Here is a 15,505-nt window from a genome sequence, read left to right as displayed (position 1 = left end):
ACCACTGAGCCAAACCGGCTTCGGCCATGGTTACCTCTTTAAATTAAAAAGAAAAAAAAAAAAGGGAAAAGAAATAGATCTCTTCCAACGTCTTTATTATTATAATTATCATAATCTTCAATTTCCAAAAATATAAATAGGTGCGCGGAACCCTGGTGCCTGCACGGTCCCGGTGGGGAGGGGGCGGGGGCGGGGACGGGAGGGGGCGGGGCGGGGGGCGCTCCCACCGGGAAGGAGGAGGTGCCCCACCCAGCCCTGCCGAGAGAGATGGCACCTGCTAGGGTGGCAGGCCGGGCGAGGGGACGCCGGGCGGGCGGGCGGGCGGACGGACGGACGGACGGAAGAGTCCCTACATTCAGCTGTGGCTCCCCGCTCTTCCTGCCCCGGGCCTCTGCCCCTCCCAGCTCCTCCCGCCCCTCCTCCCTCCTCCCTAGCTCTCCCTGGAGGTCGGGAAGAACCAGCGATCGATTGCACTGCTCTTGCATAAAGTCAGCAAACAGAAAATAATCTTCTTTATTATTTAACTTAATCCCCCACCCCTGCTCCCTGTCCCTGCACTGGTCCCTGAAAAGGGCATGTCGGGAGGGTCCAGAAACCGCTACACTCGGTCTGCTCCGCTTTGGCATGTGTTTGGGGGGACGGGGAGGAGGGGGCGGGTATGGAAGGAGGAGTCCGATGCGTGTGTGTGGCCGTTCCGGGCGGGTGGGGCGGGGGCGGGGCGTACACACGGTGGGATTTCACGTGTTCCTTCTTTCACGGGGTTCCTTAGACGGCGGAAAGCGACGGGAGGAGGACGCGGTCCGAGGGGACGGACTCTGTCTGGGCTCAGCATCCGGGGCGCGGCCGGGGTCCTCTCAGTGGGCCGTGCTGGGGCGGCTCCTCCGGGCGGCCCGGGGGCTCCGCTTCTGTAGTCGGCGCTTGTAGGTGGCGGCTGGGGGGGGGGGGGGGGAGAGGGGGCAGTCTTGGTGAACACCAACCCAGAAAAATGGGTCTCAGCCCGGCTCCTCCCTGTCCTGACTGCACTCTCCCTGCAGAAGCCCAGGCTAGAGAGTTTTTTTTTTCTACCTTCTGAGTTTTCTTTTTAAAAAATATTTTGCCGAAACAGGTTTGGCTCAGTGGATAGAGCGTCAGCCTGCGGACTGAAGGGTCCCGGGTTCGATTCCGGTCAAGGGCATATACTTGGCTGCAGGCACATCCCTGGTAGAGGGTGTGCAAGAGGCAGCTATTCAATGATTCTCTCTCATCGACGTTTCTAGCTCTCTATCCCTCTTCCTTCCTCTGTAAAAAATCAATAAAATATATTTTTTAAAAAATATTTTATATATATATATATATATATATATATATATATATATATACACACATACATATTTTACAGAGAGGAAGGGAGAGGGATAGAGAGTTAGAAACATGGATGAGAGAGAAACATCGATCAGCTGCCTCCTGCACACCCTCCCACTGGGGATGTGCCTGCAACCAAGGCATATGCCCTTGACCAGGAATCGAACCCGGGACCCTTCAGTCTGCAGGCCGACGCTCTACCCACTGAACCACGCCAGCTGGGGCCCGTCTGAGTTTTCTTGAATCAACTTGGGCTAAGGGGCTTGGGCTGGGTTTGAGAGGGGGAGCAGGCTGTCTGCTTTCTCCTCTGTCCCTGGGGCCAGGCCGGGGGCCAGGGGAGGGGACAGGTGACCACGCCCACAGACGGTGCTGCCCGTGAGGGTGTGGGGTCCCCAGGAGAGGGCCCGGGGCGGGAAGGGGGCCGCGGGTGCCGGGCCAGGCGGGAGGGGCGGTGCTCACGGTCTGTGCAGGTGACGCGCGGCTCCTCCCAGTGCCCGCTGGGCAGGCACCGGATGGTGGGCAGGTGGCGCTGGACGAAGCCCTCGGTGCACTGGTACCGCACCAGCGCGTTGATCTCGTAGCGCTCCCTCTTCCGGCCGAAGGTCCTGGCGTGCTCCACCGCGGGCGGCTCTCCGCAGGCCACTGGGGGGCAGACACCCGTCAGGAGAGGGCTAATAAACAAGGCGGGCTAATTCCAACGTAACCCTGACATGTGGGGGGCTGGCGATCTGAATCCATGCCAGCCAGCTCCGTGGACGTTCTTTTAAAATATATTTTATTGATTTTTTTACAGAGAGGAAGGGAGAGGGGTAGAGTCAGAAACATCGATGAGAGAGAGAGAAACATCGACCAGCTGCCTCCTGCACGCCCCCTACTGGGGACGTGCCCGCAACCAAGGTACATGCCCCTGACCGGAATTGAACCTGGGACCTTTCAGTCTGCAGACCGATTCTCTACCGCTGAGCCAAACCGGTTTCGGCTTTAAATATATTTCATTGATTTTTTTACAGAGAGGAAGGGAGAGGGACAGAGAGTCAGAAACATCAATGAGAGAGAAACATCGACCAGCTGCCTCCTGCACACCCCCTAACTGGGGATGGATGTGCCCGCAGCCAAGGTACATGCTCACGACCGGAATCGAACCTGGGACCCCCCCCCCCCCCCCCCGCCCCGACCCTGGTCCGCAGGCCGACGCTCTATCCTAGGGGTGTCGAACTCAATCAGAGAAGGGGCCAAAATCTAAAATCCAGCCTAAATCGCGGGCCGAATGGTTTACTGAACAGTCATAAACTGACAACGTCATAAACTGACAGCGGAGTGCAGTGATGACAGCGCGGTGCAGGCCACATTGCAAGGCCTGGCGGGCTGGATTTGGCCCGCGGGCCTTGTGTTTGACACATGTGCTCTATCCACTGAGCCAGACCGGTTTCGGCTTCCCATTGATTTTTTAGAGAGAGTGGAAGGGAGGGGGAGAGACTTACAGAAAGAAACATGGATGTGAGGGAGACACATTGATTAGTTGCCTCCTAAACTCAAGCCTCAATGAGGCCGGGGGAGAATGGAGCCCACCAGGGTTCTCGCCCTTGACCGGCATCGAAGCCGGGACCCTCCCGTCTGCAGGCTGACGCTCTGCCCACTGAGCCGCACCGGCCGGGCCGGGCCCGGAAGTCCCGCTCACCTGTGCCCTTCTTGCAGGTGAAGGGCAGGTGGTAGTTGCAGGGCACGTCGTTCCACTCGCCCTTCTCGTGCCAGATCATCACCACGCAGTCCTCTCCGGAGGCGAAGAAGTTGTCCGGCTGGTTGGGGCGCCAGTTCTCAAATTGCTGTGGGGGGGGGGGGAGGGGGGAGCGGGGCAGGGGTGAGGCGGGCACAGAAGCCACCTGGCCTGACCCCCACTTCCTTTTTTTTTTTTTTTTTTTTCCCTTCCTGATTTCCCATAACCACTTCTGCCTGCCAGCCTGATCACTCCCTAAACTAGGGGTGTCGAACTCAATCAGAGAAGGGGCCAAAATCTAAAATCCAGCCTAAATCGCGGGCCGAATGGTTTACTGAACAGTCATAAACTGACAATGTCATAAACTGACAGCGGAGTGCAGTGATGACAGCGCGGTGCGGGCCACATTGCAAGGCCTGGCGGGCTGGATTTGGCCCGCGGGCCTTGTGTTTGACACATGTGCCCTAAACACTCCCCTGCTAGCCTGATTGGTGCCTAACTGCTCCCCTGCCAACCTGTTTGTCCCTAACTGTCCTCCCCTGGAGGCCTGGTCACCCTTGACTACCCTCCCCTGCAGGCCTGTTCCCCCCCACCTGCTCTCCCCTGCAGTACTGGGTCCCCCCAAACTGCCCTTCCCTGCAGGCCTGGTCATCCCCAACTTCTCTGCTCTGCCAGCCTGGTCACTCCTAACTACCCTCCCCTGCAGGCTTGATTGCCCCCAACTACCTTCCCTTGCAGGCCTGGTCCCTGCCAACTGCCCACCCTTGCTGGCCATTTTGTGGCGGCCATCTTGAGTCCACATGCTGACCCCCACTTTCTCTTCTGTCACACCCAGCAGCATCTCTCTCTCTCTCTCTCTCTCTCTCTCTCTCTCTCTCTCTCTCTCTCTCTTTCTCGTTAATCCTCACCCGAGGATATTATCCCACTGATTTTTAGGGAGAGTGGGAGGGAGGGGGAGACAGAGAGAAACATCGATGTGAGAGAGACACATCGATTGGTTGCCTCCTGCATGTGCCTGGACCAGGGCCCGCACACCGAGGAGGAACCTGCAACCGAGGTACATGCCCTTGACCGGATTTGAACCCAGGACCCTTTGGTCCGCAGGCTGATGCTCCATCCACTGAGCCAAACTAGCTAGGGCTTAAAAAAAATGTGTGTGTGTATATATATATATATATATATATATATATATATTTTTTTTTTTTTTTTTTTTTTTTTTGATTTCAGAGGAAGGGAGAGGGAGAGACAGAGACATCAATGATGAGAATATCATGGATCAGCTGCCTCCTGCACGCCCCACACTGGGGATCGAGCCCACAACCCGGGCCTGTGCCCTGACCGGGGATCGAACCATGGCCTCCTGGTTCATAGGTTGATGCTCAACCACTGGGCCACACCGGCTGGGCCGGGAAGCCTTCTGGGACGTCTGAGCCACTTGCGCTCCCAGAGGCAGGGCGTTCACTATGTGTGCTGTTCATGTGGCGACTATGGTGCTGTCTGTCTGTCTGCCTGAGTCCACATAAGTCCTTTGTGGACCTCTAAAGCTTCCATTCGTCTCACAGGGTGGTTTGCCTTCATTCATTCATTCATTCACTCATTCATTCATTCACTGCCCTCCTCCTTCCCTCATGGGGTCACTCGCTCAGCGTGTCTGGCCCTGGGCTGATGTTGGAAGGCAGAGATGAGCGAGACCCCCCCCTCCCCTGCAACCTCCCCACCCGCCACCCCTGCCCCGAGTGCCTGGAGCAGCAGCTGCTCTGGGTGTGGCTGGACTTCGTCTCTCTCTGGGGTCTCTATCCCTCCCCCTCGGAGCCGCCCACAATGCCGGGTCCCCGGCAGAACTCACCAGGGAGTGTCCGTCTGACCAGCGGAAGTCCCCTTCGATGCTCCGGTCGTTGAGGCCGATCCACTGGTAGTTCTGAGCGTTGTCTGCGGGGGGGGGGGGGGGGGGGGCACATGGGCATTGGGGTGGAGGCAGCCTGGAGCTCACAGAGGCAGAGGGACTGGGGGCAGGGGGGGCGGGACACGTGGGTGCGCTCCCAGGATACATGGCACCTGCTTCTGAGGTCCGGACAAGGACACATGCATGCTGGGAGTGGCTGCGGCCGCCCCCCCACCCAGCTGGCACAGGCTGGTGACAGCCACAGGGTTACTCTGGGCTGATTTTCCTTCTTAAAGGACATTAAAAATATATTTTATTGGTTTTTTACAGAGAGGAAGAGAGAGGGATAGAGAGTTAGAAACATCGATGAGAGAGAGACATCCATCAGCTGCCTCCTGCACCCCCCCCACTGGGGATGTGCCCGCAACCAAGGTCCATGCCCTTGACCGGAATCGAACCTGGGACCTTTCAGTCTACAGGCCGATGCTCTATCCACTGAGCCAAACCGGTTAGGGCTTAAAGTACATTTTTATTAATTTCCGAGAGCAAGGGAGAGGGAGAAAAAGAGTGACAGACACATCCCTGATGAGAGAGAATCATGGATCGGCTGCCTCTTGCACGCCTCCCACTGGGGATTGAGCCTGCAACCCGAGCATGTGCCTTTGACCGGAATCGAACCTGGGACCCTTCAGTCCGCAGGCCGATGCTCTACCCACTGAGCCACACAGCCCAGGGCAGGGGGCTGACTCTGACAGATGCTGGACTGTCCTGGGTGGGTGCAGCAGGAGCCAGTGGCCCCAAAGACTCTCCGCCCCCCACCCCTCGCCCTTGCAGCCTCGCTGGGTCCCAGTCTGCCGGCTCCCGGCCCCTTCCCCCCGGGGCGGGAGACCCCGGCGCACTCACTGTTGACGAACTCCTGCTCCTCGGGGGTGACGATGCTGCTCAGGTGGGCCTGGTGCTCCCGGCAGTGGCTCTCGGCGTCCACCCAGCTCTCACGCTCCGGGAAGTGGCGGTAGCAGTGGCCCTGGAACTTGGCCCAGCCGTCCTCGCACAGCGCCTGGTCTGCAACACAGGAGGGGGGCGGCGGGGGGCTTGACGGGAGGGGCCGAGGCCCCCAGCCTCCTGGCCATGACGCCTGTGCTCGCCCTGCCTGCCTTGGAGGTCACCCCTTCAGAACCAGCTGGATGGGGGCTCAGGGTAGAAGCCAGGAAGGCCTGCCCCCCCCCCCCCCCCTTTCTCATGCCCCTTCCTTCTCCCTCTCCCCCCCACCCCCACCTCCCAGCTTCTCTCCTGTGTCTGCCTGCTCTGGAGGCTCTGAGGGTCTCTAGGGAGAGAGGAGGCTGAGGGGAGGGGTGTGTGAAGGCGGCAGCAGCCGGAGGCAGAGCTGGGGCCATGAAGGGAGGGACCCTGGGGTGGGGACAGAGGAGCAGAAGTCTGCTCTGGGTCCAAAGAGGACGCAGAGCTGCGAGTCCGTCCGTCCGTCCGTCCGTCCGAGCTGGCTCTAGCTCAGTGCACAGGTGTCTCCCTCGTTTTTTTTTTTTTTTTTTTAAATATTTTATTGATTTCTTACAGAGAGGAAGGGAGAGAGATAGAGAGCTAGAAACGTCGAGGAGAGAAAAATCGACCAGCTGCTTCTTGCACACCCTGTACTGGGGATGTGCCCGCAACCAAGGTTCATGCCCCTGACCGGAATCGAACCTGGGACCTCTCAGTCCACAGACCGACGCTCTATCCACTGAGACAAACCGGTTTCGGCAGGTGTCTCCCTCTTAAAGGGCCAAGCAGCCAACCCAGGGAGGGTCCTGTTTTGTTTTTTTTTGTTTTAGTTTTTTAAAAAAAATATATTTTATTGATTTTTTACAGAGAGGAAGAGAGAGGGATAGAAAGTTAGAAGCATCCATGGGAGAGAAACATCTATCAGCTGCCTCCTGCACACTCCCTACTGGGGATGTGCCCGCAACCAAGGTACATGCCCTTGACCGGAATCGAACCTGGGACCCTTAAGTCCACAGGCCGATGCCCTATCCACTGAGCCACACTGGTCAGGGCAGGGTCCTGGCTTTTGATGTTCTCTCTGGGGGGCAGGTGAGAGGCGGGGAAAAGCTCTGTGGGTCACCGGCTCTGAGCTCCTGAGCTCCGGGGTCAGCCCGGGGGACGGACAGGCGGAGAGAGGGAGAGGATGGGGTGCGCTGACGCTGGCTCTCCGGCTCTCAGGGATGGGAGAGCCATGCTGCCTGTGTCTCCCCAACTCTGTCTCCGGCCACATCCCAGCGGCCGCCTTCAACGGGCCTGGGTGGGAGTGTCCTCCCTCGGACAATGGCGGATGCTGCCCGTGAGAGCCCGTTGTTAAACATTGCATGCCAAAACCGGTGTGGCTCAGTGGATAGAGCAACAGCCTGCGGACTGAAGGGTCCCAGGTTTGATTCCGGTCAAGGGCATGTACCTGGGTTGCGGGCACATCCCCAGTAGGGGGTGTGCAGGAGGCAGCTGATCCATGTTTCTCTCGCATCAATGTTTCTGACTCTCTGTCCCTCTCTTTTCCTCTCTGTAAAAACCAATAATAAAAAACAAAAACAAAAAAACAAAAACAGCCGAAACCAGTTTGGCTCAGCGGTAGAGCCGGTCGGTCTGCGGACTGAAAGGTCCCGGGTTCGATTCTGGTCAAGGGCATGTACCTGGGTTGCAGGCACATCCCCAGTGGGGGGTGTGCAGGAGGCAGCTGATGGATGTCTCTCTCTCATCGATGTTTCTAACTCTTTATCCCTCTCCCTTCCTCTCTGTAAAAAACCAATTAAAAAAAACACACCCCAAAACCCATTTGCACATTTTCGGGCACAGCGCTGGGCAGAGGGAATTCCCAGACTCTGTCTTCCCTTTCGCCAGGGGTCCCCCAGTTGAAGGAGCCCCAGGGCCCCGGGCAGCCCCCGGGAGAGAGAGGACCAGTTCCGAGGGGACGGGGACTCAGGAGGGCGGGTGCAGGCGTGGCCGGTGGGAAGAGCGGAGGAGAGAGGGGGGGGCCAGCAGGCTGAGAAGAGGCAGAGCAGCAAGGTGTGGGGGTGGTCAGAGGAACCCGGTCTGTTCCCCTCAGCCAATGCCCGTCCCCCCAAGGTCTGGAAAGAAGGCTGGGGGGCCTCAGAGCTGGTGTAGCATTCAGGTCGTCACCCCAGGAGGGGCTGTGGGGTCCACTCGGGCCACGTCAGTGTCTGAGGGCCCGGCTGGTGCAAGCAGCTGCCCAGGAGAGGCAGGGCCATGTATGCAGGATGGAGGCCGGGGGTGGGGAGTGGGGGGAGAGGAGAGAAGAGGGGGAGATAAGGAAGCAGCCCCAGCATTCCAGGGGGGCTGGGAGTGGGAGAAGCAGGGGGACCGGAGCCCAGGCATGAGGGCCTGGGGGTGGTGTGGGCTCAGGATGGAACGGGACAGGGAACGCCGACCCGCTTAGCTGGGTGCCCGCACCCGGGGCCCAGCCAGGCGGCTCTGGCTCCATCCAATGGCCTGTGAGGGCCCCGCCTCCACGCCCACAGGACACCCCCTCTCCCTGCCTGGCCCCCGAGAGCTGTGGTCCGTAGGGACCTTCCAGATCCTTCTCTCCGATGACAAATAGGTTGGCATCCTGTGGAGAAAACCCGTATACCTCCCTTCCCCCATCCCCAGCCGGGACCCCATGCACCGATGTCTTGGGCACTCTGGGGGGGAAAGGGGAGGATGGGAGGCTGCGGGGAGAGACTCGGGCCTTTCCTGGCAGACCCCTTACGCTCCCCCGACCTTGGCAATGCCTCCGAGGAAACATGTGATCCTACTGCCTCCCACACTGCCCAGCGCCCAAGGCAGACTGCCCAGGAACTCCCGCTGCTCTCTGCAGGTTTCTGGCATGTCCAGCCTGAGCGTGCATTAAACGTGACTTTCGCACAGCCGGTGTTGCTCAGTGGTTAGTGCCAACCTAATGAACCAGGAAGTTGGGGTTCGATTCCCGGTCAAGGGCACGTGCCTGAGTTGCAGGCTCGATTCCCCAGGAAGGGGCGTGCAGGAGGCAGCCGATCCGTGATTCTCTCTCATCATGGATGCTTCTCTCTCCCTCTCTGAAATCCATAAACATACATGAAAAGAAAATGGTTTTAAGCCCATGAACAATTCCAGTTCTCAATGGGCCATTGCTGCTAGCAACCATCATTCTCATCTCCCCCAAAGCTGAGCCGGGATGGCCCTGAGAGCCAGGATAGGGGGGCCCTGGTGAGGGACGGGGGGAGCTTGGCCTGGCACTCAGCCTGGCCACAGAAGCAGAGGGTCAGGCGAGGCCCAAGAGCTGAACCTCAGCCCTCGCCCCTCGCACCAAGGCTCTGTTCTCCCTAGCCAGCCCTCTGCCTGGTGCAGGGGAGGGAGGGAGGAAGTGTGGGTCCGAGTGGCATCGTCATGGCATCGGTTACCATGGTGAAGAGGAGAGAGTGACAGCAGCTCAGGCATCACCGGGGCATGTGGGTGACGCGGGAGCTCTCAGGCAGGCAAAGAGGAAGGCAGCTCGGCCTGTGAGGCCCCCCCGAGGTCCCAAGGGCCACAAGGCAGCAGACACAGGCTCAGGCGCATGCCCACGCGAGGAAGACCCCTGGCTGTCAATCTGAGCGAGAATCCGTTACTCCCGCCCACGGCTTCCTTCAAGGGCAGCGCGCGGAACGGGCTCCGTCCGCTTAGCGTGAGGCGTGCAGCGGCCTTGACCATGGCATCGTCCGTGAGAGGTTAGCGTGTTACTGATTTAGCATTTATTTAAAACATGTTTTTGTTGCTTTCAGAGAGGAAGGGAGAGGGAGAGAAACATCCATGATGAGAGAGAATCATGGACCGGCTGCCTCCTGCACGCCCCCTACTGGGGATGGAGCCTGCAACCCGGGCATGTGCCCTTGACTGGGATGGAACCAGGAACCCTTCAGTCCGCACGCAGGCTGATGCTCTATCCACTGAGCCAGATCAGCTAGGAATAAGTTAAAGTTAGTGTTTTAAAGGTTTCCCGGAGCCCAGCCAGCGTGGCTCAGTGTTTGAGCGTGGACCTAGGAACCAGGAGGTCACGGTTCGATTCCCAGTGAGGGCACATGCCCAGGTTGTGGGCTTGATCCCCAGTGTGGGGCATGCAGGAGGCAGCTGATCCATGAGTCTCTCTCACCGTTGATGTTTCTCTCTCTCCCTCTCTCTTCCTCTCTGAAATCAATAAAAATATATTAAAATAAAGGCCACCTAGAGCCCCACATTCCAAAGTACAGGCTCGCCGAAACCAGTTTGGCTCAGTGGATAGAGCATCGGCCTGCGGACTGAAAGGTCCTGGGTTCAATTCCGGTCAAGGGCCTGTACCTTGGTTGCGGGCACATCCGCAGTAGGGGGTGTGCAGGAGGCAGCTGATGGATGTCTCTCTCTCATCGATGTTTCTAACTCACTCTTCCTCTCTACCTTCCTCTCCGTAAAAAAATCAATAAAATATATAAAAAACAAAACAAAGTGCAGGCTGGCCTGCCTCGCATATCTTTCCTGCGTTATCAGCAGCTGCCCCGGAGGTGGGATGGGAACAGAAAGAGTGGGGGTGAGTCGGGGTGGGCTTCTCGCTGTGGCTCCCGCACCAGCTCTCTGGATGGACCGCGGGGGGTCCTGGCCAGGGCCCGGAGCCTGTGGGTTAGCAGGGGAGGGTGAGGGAGGAGGAGGAGGAGGAGGAGGACGGGAAGTGCAGCGATTAGCGACATTAGCTGAAGCCGAGACGGCCGGCCGTACCGATCTCACACAGGTCCCCTCGGTAGCTGGGAAGGCATAAGCATGTGAAAGAGTCGATGGCGTCCAGGCAGGTGGCTCCATTCACACAAGGGCTTGAGAGGCACTCATCAATGTCTGCAAGAAACCAAGGGCCACCGTTAGGACGCCCGCCGGCCACGCCGGCCGCGCCAGCCCTGTGGCCTCTCTCCCGGCGGCCGGCCCTGCGGCTCTCCTGAGCCCTGGGAGGGGTGGCTGGGTTTCCTGAGAACCGTTGCTGCTGCTGCTGCTGCTGTCGCCGCCACTGCCATCTGGAATCTGAGACAAAGGTCCAGCAAGGAGGCCCCTGGATGCACGTGATTCTTGATTGACAAGCTGAGCCTGGAGCCAATTTCCAAGCATTTGGCAGAGTCGGCACTTCCAAAGCCAAATGCCGCTTGGGGTGACTGAGCGCCGAGTACCTCCCGGATGTCTTCTCTTGAGACTCTTTCAAGAAGCCGTGGGGCCCGGCCGGCGTGGCTCAGCGGTTGAACGCCGGCCTAGGAACCAGGAGGTCACGGTTCGATCCCCGGTCAGGGCACACGCCTGGATTGCAGGCTCGATCCACAGTAGGCGGCGTGTAGGAGGCAGCCGGTCCATGATTTGCTCTCACCATTGATGTTTCTCTCTCACTCCTTCTCCCTTCTCAGAAATCAATAAAAAGAAGCCAGGGGTCTGATCTGGCATTGAGCAAGGACACCGAAGTCTAGTTCTTGAAGCATGGCTAAGTCTTCCTTTTCCTTTGCTTCCTCTGTCGTTGTGGGTCAGGGGAGGGAGGGAGGGTCGTGCGATGCTGGAGTGAGAGGTCTGCAGCGTGAGAACCCACGAGAACGTGGCAGGATGGGATGTGTGCGTGGGGGCCGCGGACATCTGTGGGCTGCAGACACCGCTCTTGTCTTTCGTAAGTAAGATATTGGAGCATCTTCTGAAGATGAAGCTTGGGGGGTGAGCCAAAAACCCAGCTCAACCTTCCCCCAGGTCCGTGGTCGGCAAACCGCGGCTCACGGGCCCCTTGCGTGTGGCTCTTCCACAAAATACCACGGCCTGGGCCTGTCTATGGTGAAGAAGTGGCGTTAGAAGAAGTTGAAGTTTAAAAAACGTGGCTCTCCAAAGAAATGTCAATCGTTGTCCTGTTGGTATTTGGCTCTGTGGACCCATGAGTTTGCCGACCGCTGTCCCAGACAATCTTGTTTGTGTTTAAGGGCTCCAGTGACTCACAATTTCAGAGGGGCTTCCTCCTGGCTTGTGAAGCCGGCCGGCGAGGCACTTAGTAGGTGGCCATGTGCACTTAGTAGGTGGCCACGTGGGACACAGGCAGGTCCCCATCAGCCCGCTCCTTCCCAGGCCCTCTCTTCCCCTCTGTTCTTCCGGTCCAAGCGGTTCATTCTGACCCGACTTCTTTGCAGGACTTGAATCCGTACGCCGTACGCAGTTTTTCTCCACTGGCCAAGGTAGGCCCTCCATCTTCTCCTAAATCTCATCTTTCTGGCTCCTTCTGAGAAGCCGGGGACCTTGATGTTGGCACTCCCGGGGCTCCTGCTCGGTCTTTCCTGGGAACAAATTGCATAGAACCGGGGACCTCCTCTTCCCAGGAGATCACTGCAAGTCTGCCGTGAATGGGTCCCTCGGGCTCACGGGGGATTCCACTACGTGGCTCAGCCTTGGTCTGTGAATCTGTGCGCATACAATTATCAGGATCCCACATGTCTAAGGGCGGGCCTCCAGGCGAGCAGGCATTAATTCTTGCCTCTCCCGAGAGCCAGTCCTCCGATTAGAAGGCAGATGCATTTCCTTCCGGACCCTTCTCCCCGCTGTTGCCTCGTGGGTGGCGCCTGGAGGAGGGCTGGGTCTGCAGGCGCCTTTCTCTTGCCGGAACTTCTTCACTTCCTCTCGGGGGCGGGCGGAGTGCACACCCCGCGGACTAGGCGACTAGGGGCACCGACAGTTCCGGGTCCGGAACTGTCCCAAGCAAAACCCAAATGCATGGCTGCAATCCCAGCATGCACTTGGGTTCCCAGCAGCAGCAGGAGCAGCAATAGGTCAGGCTGGTGGGCCGGCGGAAGCTGGGGGCGGCCGCTCTCCTCTGTCCACTAGCGGAGTCATTGCGGGAGGTGGGGAGCACTGGGTGAGGAGGGGGCAATAAGCAAATGGAGGCGCTAAAGCAGTTGTACAGAGCGGGGCGGGGTGGGGGGAGGGCAGGGGTAAGGGGACCAGATGTCCCGCTTTTGGTGGGACAATCCCGATTTTCAACGCGGAACATATTGTTAAAAATCGGGACTGTCCCGCCAAAAGCGGGACGTCTGGTCACCTTAGGCAGGGGCTGGCCTGTGGGCGCAAGAGGCAGATGTCAGCCCTGGGGCCGGTGCCCAGACCACGGAGGAGAGGGCAGGGGGGACAGAAGCCCCGGTCAGGTCGCTTCCAGGTGTTCCAGCGGCTTCTATCAGCCCCCCCATTCCCCCAATCCCATGTGGCCTGAGGTTTCAGGGAGCAGTTTTGTTTTGCCTTCTGTTCTGCAGGGCCCTGGGTTCACACGTCAGGCGTGAAGGAAGGGCAACTGTCCTGGAGCACAGACAGCCTGTGGGTGTCTGCGGGGTGGGGTAGGGGGTTCGGGGAGGCTGTGATCAGCATCCCCGGCTGAAGGAAGAGGGCTGATGGCCCCGGTGGGGTGTCTTTATGGCCACCCTGGCCTGGCGTGGCCACCTCTTTCCGTGAAGGGCAGCTAGGGCATTACTAAGGTGACCAGATCGTCCAGGTGTTGGCGGGACAGTCCTGGTTTCTAACAATTTTTTTTTTTTAAAAAGTCCCGATTTTTGGAAAGAATCTTTCCAATGTTTCCAATATTTCCAAAAATCGGGACTTTAAAAAAAAAAATTGTTAGTAATCCATGAGGACTGTCCCGCCAACTCCTGGACGATCTGGTCACCTTAGACATTGCTCATCTTCTGGAACCATGAGAGGAAGTGGGGCCAGCCCCGCTGTGAGCGAGCACAGAGTGGGGGGGACCCCAGACAAGGTGGCGGCGGTGGGGCCGGGGGAGAGGGGACAGAAAGGTCCTGGGTTCGATTCCCGTCAAGGGCAACGTGCAGATTACATGAAGGAAGAGAGGAGAGAGAGGTGACCCAAGATCTCTCAGGAATTCCCTCTGAGCCAGGTGCTACGTCTCAGACACATTATCTCCCCAACATCAGTGCGCCAGGGGTAAGGGAACAGACGAGGTGACCAAGCTACTCACAAAGCTGTCTGGGGAGAAAGGCTTTTTAAAAGGCATGATTCGAGCCCACTGGTGTGGCTCTGGCGTTGAGCATTGACCTATGAACCAGGAGGTCACGGTTTGATTCCTGGTCAGAGCACATGCCCAAGTTGTGGGCTCCATCCATCCCTAGGAGGGGGCGTGCAGGAGGCAGCTGATCCATGATTCTCTCTCATCATTGATGTTTCTATCTCTCTCTTCTTTATTCTTTCCCCCCCCTCTCTCTTCCTCTCTGGAATCAATTATAAAATATATATATCTATATATATAAAAGACTAAGCAACCATTACAACCAGTCAACCAGATGACTGGTTGCTATGATATGCACTGACCACCAGGGGCAGATGCTCAAAGCAGGAGCTTCCCCCTGGTGGTTAGTGTGCTCCCATAGCCAACCTCATGCAGCTGGCCAACCTCCCGTGGCCCCCTCTCTGCCCCGGCCGGCTGGCCCTTATTGGCCCCAAATGGCCCTGATTGCCAGTCAGGCAACAGCCCTTCCGAGTGTCCCCACAGGGACTATGGGGCATGACTGGCTATCCCCAATACACACCCTCATTCAGCATTTCTTGGAAGTCTCAAATTTTACCTTCAAAATTCAAGCCTATGTCGTAGCTGGTGTGGCTCAGTGGATAGAGCATTGGACTGAGGACTGACGGGTCCTGGGTTCGATTCCCGTCAAGGGCACATGCCCGGGTTGCAGGCTCCATCCCCAGTGTGAGGCATGCATGAGGCAGCCAATCAATGATTCTCTGTCATTGATGTTTCTCTCTCTCCCTCTCCTTCCTCTCTGACATCAATAAAAATATACTTAAAAAAGGAAAAAAACAATTCAAGCACATTTCGCATTCCGTTCCTCAAATCACCATTGGCTGCATGAACCGCTTCTTTGTTTAATTACTTAGCTTGACTTTTCTCTCCTAACCAGTGGTGGGCAAACTCATTAGTCCACAGAGCCAGCTATCAACAGCCAGCTAAAAACAATTCAAACACAATGATTGACATTTCTTTGGAGAGCCACATTTTTTAAACTGAAACTTCTTCGGACGCCACTTCTTCAACATAGACTCGCCCAGGCCGTGGTATTTTGTGGAAGAGCCACATTCAAGGGGCCCAGGAGCCGCAGTTTGCCGACCACTGTCCTAAACCGCCACGTAGAACAGATGCCCTAGGTGAAGACGTGACTTCTAGCCCCAGGTAGTCTGAGCTGTATAGACACGCTCGATCCAGACATCATTCCTTCTCTCTGCGCCCACAATAGGTCATCAGGTTCACTCATAAACATTCTCAAGATGTAACTTAATGATAACAATCACTAATCTTGCTGAAACCGGTTTGGCTCAGTGGTAGAGCGGATTGAAAGGTCCCGGGTTTGATTCCGGTCAAGGGCATGTACATTGGTTGCGGGCACATCCCCTGTAGGGGGTGTGCAAGAGGCAGCTGGTCGATGTTTCTCTCTCATCGATGTTTCTAACTCTCTATCCCTCTCCCTTCCTCTCTGTAAAAAATCAATAAAATATATTTAAAAAAAAGATAAAAAAAATTCACTAATCTTTCGCTG

General features: G+C 57.4%; 1 protein-coding gene across 1 annotated transcript in view; it reads right to left on the bottom strand.

Annotated features, from left to right (window-relative positions):
- Positions 1–17: 17 nt before the first annotated feature.
- ACAN (aggrecan) overlaps positions 18–15,505 on the bottom strand; it is a 56,449-nt gene continuing 40,961 nt past the window's right edge. The window contains exons 13-18 of the mRNA XM_084868998.1: positions 10,683–10,796; positions 5,841–5,999; positions 4,902–4,984; positions 3,020–3,164; positions 1,801–1,983; positions 18–931 (exon numbers count right to left, since the gene is read on the bottom strand). Coding sequence (XP_084725124.1) covers positions 855–931; positions 1,801–1,983; positions 3,020–3,164; positions 4,902–4,984; positions 5,841–5,999; positions 10,683–10,796 — 761 coding nt within the window. The 3' untranslated portion in view covers positions 18–854. The remainder of the gene's footprint in view (positions 932–1,800; positions 1,984–3,019; positions 3,165–4,901; positions 4,985–5,840; positions 6,000–10,682; positions 10,797–15,505) is intronic.

The sequence above is a fragment of the Pipistrellus hanaki genome (assembly GCF_964339955.1).
Source record: "Pipistrellus hanaki genome assembly, chromosome: 21".
Classification (NCBI taxonomy): Eukaryota; Metazoa; Chordata; class Mammalia; order Chiroptera; family Vespertilionidae; genus Pipistrellus; species Pipistrellus hanaki.
This window is presented reverse-complemented; position numbering and strand designations above follow the sequence as displayed.